Raw genomic sequence first — 18,014 nt, 5'->3', positions numbered from 1 at the left:
ACCATTCTTTGACATACAGTTTTGACGAGTTGTCAGTTTAGAAAAGACCCATAACTCTCTTTCTCACTCTCTCTCTTGATCACCCTATTTCCTTTTTTCTCTACCCTCTTCCAGTACTACTGCTTGAGATCTGTCCATAATGCTAGGACGAGTTGTTTAACGTGTTAATTTCGTCAACATTATTTGAAAAGCTCTACTTGAACGCAGAGAAGAATGTTGAAAAAATGAAATAAGAAGAATGAGAAAAAGAAGAAAATGAAGAATAAAATAAAAGAAGAAGAAGAGTTGTGGCGGACAGGAGAAGAAAAGAAAAGAAGATAGGACTGGATTTGGAGAGACTAGACAAACAATGATACACGCATCAAGAGTCACAGAGAATTGAGATCGGGAGGGTTACGTCATACAACTATATCTATACATGAACTCAAAGTTCTATAGTGGTATGGGGCTCGACATAGCATCATATCATGTATACATATATAACAGGGTTGGTAAACTGCTTCTGCACCTTGATTCCATCGGTGAAATGTTGGACAAGGGAGGGGTGAGAGAGAAAAAATGTAAAAGTAGAGAAAAAAGAAGATGAGTGGAGAGGGGTAGGAGGGCAGATGTTGATATACAGGCTTGAAAAAACTAAAAAACTAGGCCCATCCAGACCCTCCCAAACAGAAACCGAGGATTTTTGGTTGTAGCCCTCATCCCGTGAACTGGAAGGTCTTCAGTTCCAAAATAACAACCATATAATTGCATATAAATAATAGCCGAATCATTGCTCCTTAGCCGATTACATGGCTAAATTGCCAAAGGTATCGAGTCTGCAAAAGCCGGCGTTTTTCTACGGTAATCTTCCACTGCTTGCCGGGCCATTTCCTTATTCTCCTTCACAATTAACCTAACAAAACACAGAGTACAGTGTACCATCACAGTCACGAAATACCGAATTATTATATTGTATTCAACGACGATTAAGACGTGATATTCAAGAAGAATCTTTTGAACCCCTCTTGAAATATTTTGCATTTCTCTATAATCCTTTTTTATGCTTCTCCTTTTTTCTCGATCATACTCATTTTTCTTGTGATTCTCTTTCTTTTCTAATTCCTATACTCCTTTCATATGACTTACTCCATTTATTCGTCCACCTTTCTAATTTTCCCTCCTGCTCATCCTCCTCTCCTTCTATTCACGTATTTAAACCATCACAAGCTCCACTTGTTATCTTCATTTTCATTCCCCTGTTGTACTTCTAATTGGCTTTTCATCATTTATTCTTTCTTCTTCCTCCTTCATTCTCATCTCTGATTCTTCCATTCTCATCTTCTTCCTGTTTCTCCTCCTCCTCCGTTTATACTTGATTAATTCTTTATCTACTCCTAGTCTCTACTTTTCTACTCTTACATTTTCACTCTCCTCATTGTCTTATGCTACTTTATTCCATCCTCTTCTTCGTCCTTTTTCTTCCTCTTTCTCATTATTTATCAACTGCTCCTTCTCTCTTCTTATCTTCCTACTTCTCCTCACCTATTTGGCGTTTTCTCACTTTTATTCTCGTTTTGTAACTTTTTCCTCTCACTCCTTGCACTCCTCTAAACGGCATGTTCTTCACATTTGCTTTCTTTTTTCCTCTTCTCCATCATCATTCAATATTATTGCATTTTTCCTCTTCTTTCTATAATAATACACATAATTTTATCTCTCACTCCTCAACATTTACGTTGAAGGTCGCAGTTTAACGAAATGTCTCTATTAATACTGCGATGCCCAGCAATAATAAGCATCTTGGAATTACACGTTGCTAGATGCTTATCGGCCGCTTTCATGTGTGTGTGTGTTGGGTCGACAAAATTTATACTTAGGTGGAACGTGATCGTTTTGGTTGAGAAAGAAATCGTGAATGTACCGTATGGTATTCTGGAAAAAATAAACTTTTTACAAAACGTGTACTGAACGTTATTCATGAATGATCGTGGCTGCACCAAGAAATAACAATGATCTATAAATTAATTCAAGATCAATAATCATGAATTTTGTTTCTCTTATTGTGTAGAATTGTCTTTGAATGGATATTTCCTGATATAATAACAGTATTTTATGGTGGATATCTCATTTAATTTGAGTTCAATTCGCGATAGAAGCGAGGAGAGTTGGAAAGAGTTATCCCAAAATTTTAACAATATCCACTGAAGAATAAAATGAAGCCACGTAATAAGACAATCTTCTAGAGTTTCAAAACTAATACTGTCTCCAAATACGATACAAAATCTCTCTAATCAGTATGAATCATTCGGGTTCATAATGAATACCTAGACCTACTGTGAATTATTGACTTGATAATGAATACTTACCAATAGCTTACATTTCTCACTAATAACTCAGTGTAGTCTATTATACTAGTAAACTATTAGTCTACTATTATTAGTGTAGTTATATAATTATAATGATATATATAAAACTTGAATTTTAAAAAACACTTTTGAAATGAAAATACACTTACTTTTGTAGTGCCGATCGTTTCGACCTGTTGTTGGTCATCATCAGACTGTGGGAATTTACTCAGATCACAAGGCTATGTGTGGTAAGGGATGAAGGTGATGGAGTATGTTGTGGTGGGGGTTGGGTTGGTGGATACTTAGTGAGGCGGTAATTTTGAACTGTGGACTATTTTGTCAAAGAGTGTGTGGGAAGAGAAATTTACTTGATCATTTAGGAGACTGTTGGGAAATTGTTTTGTGTGGTTGTAAATTTCATATTGTTCGCAAATATGAAATTTCATATTTAAAGCAGAAATCTCAATGTATTGGAACAATATGAAATTTACAACCACATAAAACAATTTTCCAACAGTCTCCTAAATGAACAAGTAAATTTCTCTTCCCACACACTCTTTGACAAAATAGTCCACAGTTCAAAATTACCGCCTCACTAAGTATCCACCAACCCAACCCCCACCACAACCTATTCCACCACCTTCATCCCTTACAACACATAGCCTTGTCATCTGAGTGAATTCCCACAGTCTGATGATGACCAACAACAGGTCGAAACGATCGGCACTACAAAAGTAAGTGTATTTTCACTTCAAAAGTGTTTTTAAAAATTGACGTTTAATTTTAACAGTGAAAAAGTATGGATATACAACAGTGATATATATTATCTATATTATAATGATATTACATTATTATCAATGATGTGATACCAGATTCAATATGATTGACATTTTGCAATAATATTACAGATATGATTGAGAAAAAAGCTAGCTCTTTGTATGAAAACATGAAGGAAAGCTGGTATTGAAATCAATATCTATGAAGAAATTGGATAGGGACCGATGAATTGAACAACAATTTTGTTGTACTAAGAAAAAATCATATGGAAATGTGTTTTTTATTCACACAGTTTACATGGGGTAAAATCGAGAATGGGATGATAAGGGAGGGACAAATTATGAAATGCAGAAGAAGGAAGATTGATTGATTGTTTTTATTTTGTGCTAGGTCTAGATAGAGGTGCCATTGCACATCAAAATATTTTACATCAGAAAGTATAAGTAGCATAAAAAAATAATAGAAGATGGAAACAGAGGAAAACAGGAAAACGTAGAAGAGAAAATAAGGAGGTACAACAACATGAGTTGACAGCAAAAGATGGGTGCATCCTTACAGCGAACTAATTTATAGTAGTTGTAGCTTAGCTACCTTCTTGCCGGGAGTCATCTGGATGCTTGCTGCAGTTTTAGTTATAACGTCCGGCTCTCCAGTAGGCAGTTTATAGAGATCAACTATAACTCCCGCCTATAATATTATTATAGAGCGTCTTATTCCTGTGTGTGATGTGGGCTGAGCGAAGAAATTATCCTCAATTAGATTTTATTTCGAAACCAGATCGGGTAGTACCTCGGGTGAGGTTTTAAGTGTTCTGAAATCCCTGTCTTGAGAAAACAGCCGGTAGTCTTCTAATAATCTGAACTGCGAATGTGCATCAGAATAGGACACACAAGGCAAGATTATAGGCCGCTAACGGATAGGTTTATAAAAATAAGAAGTAGAAGATAAAAGGAGAAGAATAATAATAAGGAAGAAAGAAGAAGAAGAAATAAGGAATAAGTTGGAAGAGAAAAAGAAAACAAGAAAGACAAGGAAAATTTAAGATGATTAAACTTGAACTGTTTGTCCCACAAGTTAATGCACTTTGTATGCATTTTATTTTTAATATTACAATATTTTGCTTTATTTTTTCTGTAATTAAAAGCTTTGAAGCTTTCTTGAACGATTAAAAATAGTGTACATTCTTATAAGATAGATATATGTATTATAATATGTTTGGAGTCGCATACGTTGTCTCAAGGCTCAACATCTCAAATATTAGGACTTAGGCCTACAAATTTGGTAAGATCAAGTTAAATTCCTGTAGTATAATCCAAATAGAAATGTTCCCATCGAGAAGGAAGGTAGATAGACAACTGAATTAAGGAAAAAAAATATATTTTTTTGCTGAGAATGATGTCCACATAAGCCTGAAGTTATGTATGGGTAATGAGTGAGATGATGATGATGAGATATTATGAGTAGACCTATTGATTTGGGTGGGTTCCGAACCACCGTAAAACGATTCTGAAACCTATATCTGATAAGTCTTTTAATGATGGTTGAATAATTTTAGAAACCACCGGGTTTTAGTAGCCACCGAGAAACGATTTTCAAACTCATATTCCAAAAAGAATAATTTTATACTTGGAATATTTGTCTTTCAATGATGGTTGATTAATTTAAACCCAACTCATACTTGTTTCAGACATTCATAAGATTCTCTGGAATTGACCACTTTGTATAGATTGGCGTATTCTTTGAAATAACTCAGATTCTTGCTTCGAGTCCAAACTAGTCGGTCCTGAAAAATGCTTGACGTTTGTCCACACCTTTTATCTTGTACTAGAAGCGGTGGATTCAAGAAGATCCTGATGAAGTGGACTGGTAGGTTGGCTGCTGGCTGGAGATGGTGACTGACTTTCTTCGGTTCACCTCTCACCCACAGAGCATCAGAGGATGAGAACAGGGAACCCTCCGCGGAATGGAAAAAGGTGGCTCTGCCTCACCTACCAGCCATATATACCGTTAAACACCTGTGTTCATATGTGTCACACACACACTCACACACCTACACAACACACGTCACACTTTCTAGCCGTATGGCCTCGGATCGGCTGCGTTACGTGCCCCAAACAAAACAAAATTTACTTTCGATCATCCTGTGACATTTTTTGAAAAACATCTGCGCCTATTCTAGGATCGAAAGCCAATAGATACCATTCAAACTTCCAGCATTCCTAATAAATAACATCAGTGTTCTCCATACAGCCAATGCTGACAGTTTAAGACTATTCTCACTAGAGTAAGACACAGATTGTGTAGTGATGTGACAGCATTGTTTAAATAGGAAGTTTTGGTGTTATGTGTAAAGAAGGGTGACAGTTTAAAATGAATAGCAAGAGTGTCAAGTAAACTATTGTTGATTGTTGTGACTGGGTGTCACTACGACATCATGTGTCAAACTAATGGTTTATTGTGTCCCTGAACACTCTAAATGTTCACTAAATAGACACACCATGTTTTGTTTCAGTTCCTCTGACTTACTGTTGAGAACTTGTAGCTTTGTGTCTATTCACGATGAGTTTTCTGCTGAAAGAACAAAATTTTTGAGAAAACAATATTGTACAGAGATTGGCATTGCTGGATGTTTATGTTTGATTATAAATGCAGTATTTTATAAAATTTAGACCTGGAGAAACGATATTCATCAGTAAGTGATGTAATGAACAATGAACAGAATTTGGATACAATACGTTCTAACCATGAGTGTACATATAGTGTGAAGATATGACAGTATGAGGGTGATAACTCAATTACGACGATTTGATTTTGTAGATGAAATAAGCTTCTTGATTTTCCTTCGGGACTGAAAGAAGACGAGAATAATACTAATAAATCAAATAATTTTATTGCAGAAGGCTCTCGAAATCGTCAAGAATATTACAATAGTCGAAATTAAACAACATTTGAAACATTACATAGTTAAAAATCTAGTAATAAAAGAAGAATAATTTTGAAAGCTATTATTACATATCACTGCATGAGCAAAGGATAAGAGTACATACTCTGCAAGCAGTGGATTTATTTCGATTTAGTGCAGTGGACTTGAAGCTTTGAATCACTGTGGTAACTGGTGATTCTCATCAATAAACCCTTATCATGCGATTGGAGAATGGAATTTGAATCAATTATCATTAAAAATGTACTCGATCTCCTCAATATTTCTCTTACATGAATACATTGAAAGATTTGAGCTGACTTTAAGACTACTGAAGATGAATTGATGATAATAAGGGAACGTGCATTTAGAAAATATGCATTTGAATATTTGAATGAACAGGAATCTGAGTCGATGCTCGTGTACCAACACAAATAAACGATAAAAAGTTGACATGAAGCTTTTAAAACAACTGGAAGTGTTGAGATTTACAGACTACTTTATCTCATCAACATCTCAACATCTCACGTCGAAAGTGTGAAGACAAAATCCAGCTCCGTTCATTATTCATGAAAAACAATACCTTCCACAGATTCTTTCCAACATGAATTTATACCTTCATAAACATCATCCGTGTACGCTATCCAGAGAGTGCAGCGGAGAAAAAGAATCCTGAATGATGCCTTCCTCTCGCTTATCCAGCATCATAAACTGGAGTTTCATTCACTCACTCCTTACTCCTCCATTCATTCATGAATTCATTCAGTCACTCAGAGTCCTTTCACCTTTACTCTTTACTTCCCCCTCTCACTTCTCCACCCCCACCATTTGTTGTGTCTCCCTCCACCACGAAATACACGCAGACAAGATAATTATGAATAAATTATTCAGGTCCATTTGCATACAATTTACTTTTAGTGGCTAATACTCCTTTTGGTTATAAATACTGATAGAGCGCGAGATGTTCACGGTACAGTGTAGTTCGTAGATCGTTGCCCCTCCTCCCACCCATTAGGTTGTGCTTGAATTTGGCGGTGTCTTTATGTCTTGATTGTTTGTGTGTACCAGTACAAAGCGGCTGCTACAAAGTATGTTCAATGTTGGTGCAGCGCTGTAATTAGCCGATTGTTAACTGCTTTTAATTACGCTGAGCATTACGGGGCATGTGACTTATAAGAATTATTCCAGCTTGTGCATTGAGGTATTGGTGGATAAGATTTGAGGATAATGCTGGAGAAGATTAATTTCGCAAGTCTTCAATGATACAATGGCAATCTCATGTGGAGATTGAAAAATCAAAGTATCCTTTTTTCACCATAATTTTGAAACATGTTTTGAGTCGTGAATAAAAAAAGTAAAAAATTGTAATACAATAACGTTGAAAAAGGGTACTTTCTAATTTTTACATGAATATGAGTAGCCCTTACCAAAAAAGTGAATAATGGCAATATTATTTGTTGCACGATGAAGTAAAAGAATAATTCACTTTGAGAGCATACATTCAAGCCGTGAATTGAAAGAAATAGATAGAATTGTTAGTTGAAAGTAGTTCTCAATAGTATGTTATGAAATACTGTTATAAGATAAAATCGTAAAGAATAAATATGTAAACATTCATTATATTATCCATTGGAGCTATTGATGACAGTTTGTTCCTAGTTAATCCAATATGAAGTTATCAACCTGAAGTATTATCCATTTGATTCAGTTTTATTACATCTTGCTCCATTGATCAATTTAAAATAAATTGATCTTACAAATGTTGACAAAAATAGTTTTGTATACGGGATGAAACTTTTAGATTCTAGATGAAGCCATCTTCATAATTTTATTATCTCTCCTAGTACTCTAGTGTTCCTACAATGAAACATTTACTTATTCACATTATCAATTTGAACATCAATGAGTAGTGTAAAAATGTATAATAGGACCAACGAAAATCAACAACATCATGTAGAGTAACAGCACTTCACGATGTGAATGAATCCACCAACTACACTCTTATTAATGATGCTGTTCCCCCATCATTGAAAATCGTGTGTTAGCTCACCTAATAACAAAAACCGTCGAATGATTTCTCAATGACCAAGTTGATCCATTAAGAAGCCGGGCCACATCTAATTCAATTTTTCCACCTTCATTCAATCATTCTTTCGTGATCATTATATTATACTCTACCAATCTACCACTTCCTTCGGTTCTAATAAATGATGCTACCCTGTAAACCACACTGAATTAATGGCCAACTACTCAATTTCAAGCAATTTACACCTGATTTGATTTCATTCGGACTGAATAGAACGGACTCCGTTTAGGTACCGCTTAGTTCAGTGGATGAAGCCAGCTAATTATACCCGGCCATCCATAGCGGGCAAAGTATAGGCTACCGGTATCATTAGAGACCTTATTCAACCACACAACTAGTCTTGTTGAGTGGATGTGTTTTTCTCTAAACGGATAAATGGATTTGGAATTGAATACGCAGACAGTTGTTGCACGGATTAGAGGGCCTGTTCTAGAAATGTTTACTGACCAATTATTAAGGTCAATTCATTTTTTTTGGTGGGATTAATATAATATCTCTCCTTCTATTTTTTTCAAATAGTACAATGCTGATGGAAAAATTAGTTCTATTATTCATTTACCTGTAGAAAAACAATAAAAAGTAATGGGAAACATCTTGAAGGATTTACCTTAATTCGCTCTCCATTGAATTCACCAGGACTACATCCAGAAAGCATCAGAGAGTAATTGAAAATTGAAGAAGAATTTATTGCAGGAGAAAATTGCCAAATCGCACAGCTTTCATTTGTAAAACACATTATCCAGTGTATTCCAGTAGAATGTAGCCGTCACTTCGATTTCTCTATTTTGTTGATTGAAATAATATTGATATATCATTGAAACGTCTCAACAGAAGATATCTCCATATTTCAAGAGTTAATGTATCCCTTTCTTCATAATGTTGGCTTCAGTGATTAACAGAATGAGACTTGGTTGAATCCTTCATTATTGTGATGGTTGAAGTACTAAGTCGTACGCTATCTTTTCCATTTTCTCTAAGTACTATTTTCCCTCTAATTTCGATGAATGATTGATTGAGTACTTTATTTATGTAGATTACAATATATACTGGCTTATACACTTATATACAATAGCTTACAATACAGCAAAATTATAGATGAATTTACATAATATAGACTAAGAAAATAATTATTGAACTGTATATGATATGAAAAAGCAATTTGTAATATAATAACTATAGATAATAATCATATTGTTATGCATCTACATAAATTGGCGGAGCTTTGGACATATCAATGTCCATTCTTCGGAAAGAATATTAAAAATATCCTCCCCACTAACTCTCTACCAAAAAAGAGAGAGAGAGCTTGATGAATGAGAGCTAAGTTTTCCTCCAATGTCATATTTTATATTATGTTTATAGTGTTTTGTACAATGAATGAATGAATAAAATAATGAATCCGACTATCCTTTTTTTCTCATTAATTTTTTCCAATATTATAGTAATTGATATAATGTTTTTTGAGATGACTCTTTCATTTCATTCAATTCAATTCAAATCAGGCTTTATTCAATCCAATCCTTTCATTCATTGCTTACATGTGTAGAAAATGATACCTCTCTCTCTCTCTTGAAGTTGGAGAAACTAAAAATCAAAAGCTGGTGTGTGCGTTAGTGTTTGTTAGTGAGTTACCTTGAATGTGGATTCTTTCTGTTTAGAAGACAGTTTACTTTCACTGGAGACGAAGTAGAAGTCTCCGGCTAAGTCCCGGCTTTTGAGACTCTCTTCAAAATGTCAGCATTTCTTATCATCAACATCAACGTTTCCCATTCAACCAATGGTGACATCTTAAAGTGAATCTAACTATAGAGGCAGCAGTATTAACCCAGTCTTAAAAAGGAGATGTCCTTGTTCATTATAGGTGTGTGAGTGTGAGAGTGATTGTGCGTATGTGAGTGAGAGCCTATTTGTATGTTTGACCGTCTCATACATGCTCAGGTCTACCTGTGTGTATGTGTCAGAGTTTGGCATGTGTTTAGTGAGGACATGTTTATGAAGTTTCAGCACTTGGGTGTTAACTGCATAGCCTATTCTAGTCTTAGCACCTACAACTATGAAACTATCCAACATATTCCTTGGTAATCTTCACTTTTCCTCGATTATTTCTTCCCATTTTCTCTTACAATTTATCTTACTTTATCATCATGATATTCATCATTCACTTCCAAGTTGTCTTTCTCATAAATATAATGTTTTCAAAATTGCTTTCTTCATATTCTTCTCAGGCATGTTTCTTACTCTTAATTGTTTAATGATAACAGTATTTACTATTTCGGTTTCAATCCTATCTATAAATATTTTCCTCTCGCTCTTTTTTCAACTCTTTTACTCTTTTCCTCTCAGTTTTCTCCTGAAAGAATATATTCTTCCCTAAAATTGAGATTCTTCATTATTATGATTCTAATATAGTACGTTTTATCCTATTCTATCTTTATTCAGATACACACACACACACACACACACACACACACACAATGTAAATTAGTGTATAAGCCAGTAAATATTGTAACATACATAAATAAAGTAATCTAATCTAATCTCTCTCTCTCTCTCTCTCTCTCTCTCTCTTCAATTAGAAACTTAAATTCGTAAGAAGTTCCAGTTTTCTTTTTCAATTTGGATGAGTTTTCCCTTTTTTATTTTCATTACATTTTTTTTTTTTTTTTGACAGTATCGATCGAGCAGTCGTAGCGAGCAGACGTAGTTTTTTTTAGTGAGAGTAGTTGAAATAGTGTATGCAATAGTTAAAGTGCTGAGTTCAGTGTTTTAATTGTTGTGCGCGAGTTCAGTGCCCTGCGCCGAAAAATCAGTTCAGTGCTGAATTACCATCTAGTCCGGCTAAGGAATGTAAAGAATGTGAGGAATGTCGACTCCCAAAAGATTGCCAACCTTCCTACTGCCAGAGTTCGAAGAGGAGGAGGAAACAGAGGACGACGCAACTATGAGTCAACTAACACCGGCTAGGAGCGTTGAACCAGCGTCAATGACTGGAAACGTCAACACTTCCCCAGAATCGTTTCTAAAAACGAATCAACTGAAAACTGCAACGGAGCAGTTTTTGTACAATGCATGGAAAGAAGTCACTTTCCAACAGAGTGAAGAGAGAGAAAGAATGCATAAACTGGAAAAGGAGTTGGAGAGAGCACGGTTGGAGATTAATCAGCTGAAAGAGATATTTTCATCAGCATCTACAACCACACAGAATCTTCAATCTTCAGCTTCACATACAATGCAACCAGCATCTTCTAGAAGTAGCAATAAAAGTTATTCACCACCGAATTGGGAGGAAGAAGAGAAAATGGTAGCATCAGAGACTGCATGGATTCTCCCTAAACAAAAGAAGAGAAAAATCCGTGACTCACCAGAAAAAATAGGGCCTGCAACTGATTCTACAAGTATGAAACCGACAGAAAAGAGAAACAAGCCACCGCCAGTCATATTAAGCAATATACAAGAGTATTCAAAAATTAAAGAGGCATTGAAATCGAAAAATCTCAATTTCAGTGCCAACATGATGAACAACAACCAGCTAAAATTGAATGTTGAAACTGAACAAGAATACAGAGATTTAACTAAGATGTTGAATGAAGCTAAATATGAATGGCACACGTACGAAAATAAACAAACTCGTCCAATTCGTGTCATGGCTAAAGAGCTTCATCCATCATGCGATCCAGAGGATATAAAGAACGATCTTCTAAGCAGAGGCTTTCAAATAATCAGTGCTGTCAACAAAATGAAAAAAGTGAAGAAAGATGGAAAAGAACACATCATCAGACTTCCAATGTTCATGCTAACATTCAAGAATACAGAAGATACAAAAAGAGTATTTGAAATTAAACATATTTGCTACATGAAAGTGAAAATTGAATCAATTAGAAGTAATAAAATGATTCCACAGTGTAAACGTTGTCAGCGGTTTGGTCATACACAGACATACTGTCAACATGAACCTGTGTGTGTGAAGTGTGCTGGAAAACACTGGACTATTTCGTGTACTAAGGCTAAAGAAACCCCAGCCAAATGTTTCAATTGTGCTGAGGCTCACCCAGCTAACTACAGAGGCTGTCTCATCGCAAAAGAACTTCAGAGAAGAAGAACTGAAAAAGAAAACCTAGTTAAAAGAAGTAGCGAAGTACCACATACAACTAAACAAAGAAACTTCACTTCAAAAAAGTACACTGGAGAAATATCCTATTCCCAAGTAACGAAACCCACTCCAAGCCTACAACAGGAGAGCCAACCAAAGCAACAACAACAACAACTACAACCAGTTGAAGTCAATAAGGTTTTGCAGGAAATTTTGAACAGTTTAAATATTCTTTCTGGACGACTTGACAGCTTGGAAGGGAAGAGTAAGAGTATTGAGAAGAAAACTAGAAAATGAATATTGCGAGCCAACAAGATATAAGGATTGCTACCTGGAATGCCAATGGAATAAATAATATCAATAATAATAGAAAACAAGAAATAGAAATATTTCTAAAGACACGAAATATAGATGTTTGCCTCATCTCTGAAACCATTCAACTGAGCAGACTCACTTCAAAATCAATGGATATAATGTTTACGAAACTATTCATCCTCAAAATCAAGCAAGAGGTGGAAGTGCTGTAATAGTGAAGGAGAGTATTAAACACTATGAAGACTTCAGTATTCAAAGTAATGAAATACAGCTAACTGTAGTTGGAATAGAGTCCATCAACCAGAAAATACTTGTTGGAGCTGCATATTTTCCACCACGTTACAATTTAAAGAAAAATGATTATACAATATTCTTCATCAGCTTGGAGATAGATTCATAGTGGGTGGAGATTTTAATGCCAAGCATAAGGATTGGGGTTCAAGACTCACGACTACCAAAGGAAAAGAACTCAGAGAGGCTATCCAGGAGCTGGGCTGCGAATTCCATTCATCAGGGACACCTACCTATTGGCCAACAGATTTGAATAAAACTCCAGATCTTCTAGATTTCTTCATAACAAAGAGAATATCCAGTAATTTCATCGACATTGAAGAGAGCTTTGACCTGGATTCTGATCATTCAGCTGTAATTCTCACACTTAGTGAACGAATAATAAAGAAAGAAGACAGACCAATGTTAGTCAACAGAACAACAGACTGGGAAGCTTTTAAAGTGGATTTGGAGAATGAAATCAACTTGAATATTCCACTTAGAACAACTGAGCAGCTAGATGAAGCCGCAGAAAATTTCATGTGGCAAATCCAGAAATCAGCCTGGAAAAACACCAGACAATATACCAGGAAAACAAAAGGATGCAATTACCCTCTGGAGATTCGACAACTTGTTTTAGAAAAACGAAGGGCAAGAAGAAGATGGCAACAAACTCGTGATCCTGCTGACAAAAATATCTTGAATAACAGAACACAACAATTGAGAAGAGAGATAAGGAAACTAACTGAGGAATCCATTAATAACTACCTTCAAAATTTGACAGCTGATGCCAGTACAGATTATTCATTATGGAAAGCAACAAAAAGGATTAAGCGGCCAATATTACAATCCCCTCCAATTAGAAAACCAGATGGTACTTGGGCAAGAAATAACAGAGAAAAGGCAGATTTATTTGCTAATCATCTAGAAGAAATCTTCCAACCAAACAACATTCAATCTGAAATTGATCCTGAAGAAGATATAATGGATGATTTAGATACAGAGATTGATCCAGTTTCTATAAATGAGGTTCAAGAAGAAATAAAATATAATATGAATACCAAAAAAGCACCTGGGTTTGATCTGATTACAGGTGAAATCTTGAAGAAACTTCCAAGGAAAGGTATTGTCATGCTAACATACTTATTCAATGCATCACTCCGATTACAGCATTTTCCTACAATTTGGAAGGTGGCAGAAGTCATTATGTTGCAAAAGCCTGGGAAATGTCCTCAAGAAGCAAAATCATACCGCCCAATATCTCTTCTACCTGTAATTTCAAAGCTTTTTGAGAAATTGCTAATGAAGAGATTGACTCCCATCATAAGTAGCAGGAATCTGATACCAACCTATCAATTTGGTTTCAGGCAGAAGCACTCAACCCTGGACCAAGTACATAGAATCACCAATGTAATAGAGAAGTCATTAGAGAAAAAATCGATATGTTCAGCAATCTTCCTTGATGTGGCACAGGCATTTGACAAAGTGTGGCATGAAGGACTGATCATTAAACTTCATAAAATTCTCCCCACTCAACTTGTAAAACTTTTAAAATCATACATCAACAACAGATTATTCAGAGTAAAACAAGGTGACGACGTCTCCGAATTGAAGGAAATAAGGGCTGGAGTTCCACAGGGTAGTGTTCTTGGACCAGTTCTTTATGTGCTGTACACAAGCGATCTTCCTGAATTGGATGCAGTGACAATAGCTACTTTTGCTGATGATACTGCAATACTGGCAGAAGGGGAAACAGTACAAGAAGCAGCCACAAAACTACAGAATGCTAGCAACAGATTCAGTGACTGGACCAAAAAATGGAGAATTCGATTAAATGAGATGAAGTCTATTCATATCAACTTCACAAACAAAATTATCAATGACCCGATTCGAATAAATCTGAATGGGAATGTAGTACCACACAGCAACACAGCAAAATACCTTGGAATGACTCTTGATGCCAAGTTGAAATGGAAAGAGCATATCAAGATGAAAAGGAGCGAGCTAGGACTCAAATACAGTAAAATCTATTGGCTGTTGGGCCGTCAATCACAACTCTCATTGGACAACAAGTTATTGATTTACAAACAAATTCTAAAACCTGTCTGGACGTATGGAATTCAGCTTTGGGGCTGCTCTAGAACATCTAACATCAGTCAGATTCAAACATTCCAAAACAAAGTACTGCGGAACATGGTGAATGCGCCCTGGTACATAAGGAACAGCGATTTGCACCGAGATCTGCACATCCCCTATGTGACCTGTGAGATAAGACGATTGGCAGCCCATCATGAGTCACGTCTTCATCAACACGACAACACCGAAGTCATCCAACTACTAGACAACACTGAACTCACTAGGAGGTTGAAGAGAACAAAGCCCTTCGAGTTGGTGTAGTGCTAGTGGAGTGATTAAAGTATATTGAATAAAAGTGTAGTGAAATAATTTAAAGTAGTGAAATTATAGATTGGAACTGTAGGCTTCACTGGAAGACTTTAGCAATAAAAAATTAATTTAGGATAAGAAATAACAGAACAAAATTAATGGTTAGTCCTAGTGACTAGTTTTAATAGAAATAACAAAAAAAAAAAAAAAAAAATTACATATTTTTTCTCGTTGTTAATTTGTTGGTTGAATTATTGTTTTCTTCAACTTTAATTTATGGTTTTATGATGTTTGTTCTAGTTGTAACATAGAATTGTATGGAGGGTTAAGTGTAAGAAAGGGCCGGCTGCGTACTAACTTCGCCCTCCTAGGTTTTTAATAAAGGCAGCGATTCAATTCAATACAATCCAATTCTTCAGATACATGTAGATTCCATCTGATTCAGTGGAGCTGTTCGATCCATAAATCACCTATAAAATTTTTATTCCTCTCGACTATCTAATCCATACTAATTTCCCTGGTCTACCCTCCATAATTTTCCATCTATTTTGTCAATAACTCCATCATGTTATTCTCATCAGTGCTTTTTGAAATACAAAAACCATGCACTTCAATTTTAATTCTTATCTCATTTAGTTTCATATCGCTCAAGCTCTCTTACTATATTCGAATTCTCTCTTCCGTGATAGTCCATCACTCCTCCTCTCTCTACTCATGTCTCTCTCTTCCTTCATTGGCTCTTCCTCATTCTGCAACCATTCTCCATCTCTCTCTGGCTGCATTACTTGGCAACAATAGCCTCCCGAAACTTGTAATGACCTTGAAAGTTTGACCCTACTAACTTCTCAGCTATGTTAGTTTAAAGGCCGCCTATTGTGTTTCTCGAAAAGCAGTTGTAGTAGAACTGAATACTCACAAAATACTCTTCTCTATCTTCTCAAAAACTTTTCAGAATTTTATAACGTTAAACTCTGTAATTTAATAGACACTAAAGCTTTGTAATCATAATTTCTAGTCATTGATTATAATGAACTTTTTACTGTATGAGAACTGTTAAAGGTATTTGAAGAGGAACTTCCATCAAAACCATCTCACTTAAATATCGCAGTGCGGTCTTGTAAGGAATCGAAATAAATTGATTCTAATCATAGTTGGTGGGTGATATGCTATTCAAAAACTTGACATTGCCTATACTAGGAAATACTTCTTCACCTATCATTTGAAATCCAAGTTTTGGAAAGCCCATTCGCTTGAACATTTAGTGACATTTAGTATAACGTTTTTAGTGTAATAATATTGTAATTTATGGAGAATGTTTCGACCAAGATGAATTATTGTTTGTTGATAGATTGAGTCTATTTGAAAAGCTTCCCAAAACATGCTGTTGTCTTTATCAGATTATTATTGATCAAACTCAAGTTGGATTGAAGGCTTTGGGGAAAATTTACAAAAAAAATCATTACCTCTAAGTAAATAATATAACTTCTTATGAGAGAGAATTTTTCATTCCTGATTGATAGGTTTTCCTCAACCACTTACATCACCCTAAACTCGGTTTGACAGATTTCCATGAGTTACGAGTTGTAAGTCTCACAGAACACTATGACCATCATAACATTACACACTTTATTTACATACGAATACCGTGATACAGCCGTAACTTACGAGATGCAGTTACACTTCTGGCACGAAGGAACACTTTCAAGGTTGCCAGAGATTCAAATCAGTCGTTTTTTGTTGACCGAGCTCGAACATCACGCTGATTGAGCAAGTTGAGTTGAGAGTACAGGACAGGGGACAACTATATCTATATAGACACAAAATCAACTATATATGATTGGATATAGTATATCTATATAGTGAAATATATAGCTATAGTGAGTGGAGCATTGGAGGAGCAACGAAGATAGAATAGGTAGATTGTCAGCATTCCTTATGGATAACATAGATGCTTCCTATTGGAGTAATACTGTAAGTTTCAAGTGCATCTCACTGTAGAGTGGACAGATGAGGGCTGTGATAAATTTTGAAATCGGGGTCAAGGTGAATCGAGGTCAAATGTGGCCTGGACCAGCCAGCTAAACAGCTGATCCATAAATAACGATGACGGCGAAGCTGGTTCGCTTTGAACTGACACTATTACTTAAATGGAAACCATTGATGTTATTTATGAGGAGCTCTGACGTTCCTCACTGTACCACTCACGAGTCAGCATTATTTGAATGGGGAGTAATTGTGTTTTCTATGAGGGATGCTGACAGATGACAGTGAATCCCACTGAAGCATTCACTCACACACACGGACAACGCTCAATGAAGTCCAGCAGACAGATTTATTGGGGTTTCACCGGTTTTGTTAGTTGGTAATAGTGGACGCGCCGGCTAATTTCACTTTTCAAGGTGCTGGATAGTCGGCTAATTGATAGGTACGTTGATGCTATGATAGGTGATGCTTCGAGGATGCTATCTATAGTTGCAGAGTTCTATTAGTACTGTTTTCATACGTTGAAGATACATTGTATATTGAAGATCGAATGTGGTAGATCATTGATATTAAAGATCATAATGAAGATACAGTTATTATTTCACGAAGATGAGTAAAGCTCAGTTTAAAATATTGAGGAATAGGACAATCAACAGTAAAGTGTGATATACTTTTATATTTCGTTTTTCATGACATGTAAGTTTGTGATTATTTTAAAAGAAAGAGCTATTCTGTTTTGGAAGAACGGTTTGTCAGTTCTTATTTATTGGAAATATGAACAAACATTGTAAAGGGAAAAAATGTAGAATAAACAAATCATAACTTAACAACAGAATTCATAAGTTAGTCATCAGTAGATTG

At 35.6% G+C, this 18,014-nt stretch overlaps 1 protein-coding gene across 1 annotated transcript in view; it reads left to right on the top strand.

The window, feature by feature from the left end:
- The first annotated feature begins 9,587 nt into the window (after nucleotides 1-9,587).
- LOC120353615 overlaps nucleotides 9,588-18,014 on the top strand; it is a 201,814-nt gene continuing 193,387 nt past the window's right edge. The window contains exon 1 of the mRNA XM_039438071.1: nucleotides 9,588-10,188. Within this exon, the coding sequence (XP_039294005.1) occupies nucleotides 10,164-10,188 (25 nt within the window). The 5' untranslated portion in view covers nucleotides 9,588-10,163. The remainder of the gene's footprint in view (nucleotides 10,189-18,014) is intronic.

Source organism: Nilaparvata lugens, chromosome 11 (genome assembly GCF_014356525.2).
Source record: "Nilaparvata lugens isolate BPH chromosome 11, ASM1435652v1, whole genome shotgun sequence".
Taxonomy (NCBI): domain Eukaryota; kingdom Metazoa; phylum Arthropoda; class Insecta; order Hemiptera; family Delphacidae; genus Nilaparvata; species Nilaparvata lugens.
This window is presented reverse-complemented; position numbering and strand designations above follow the sequence as displayed.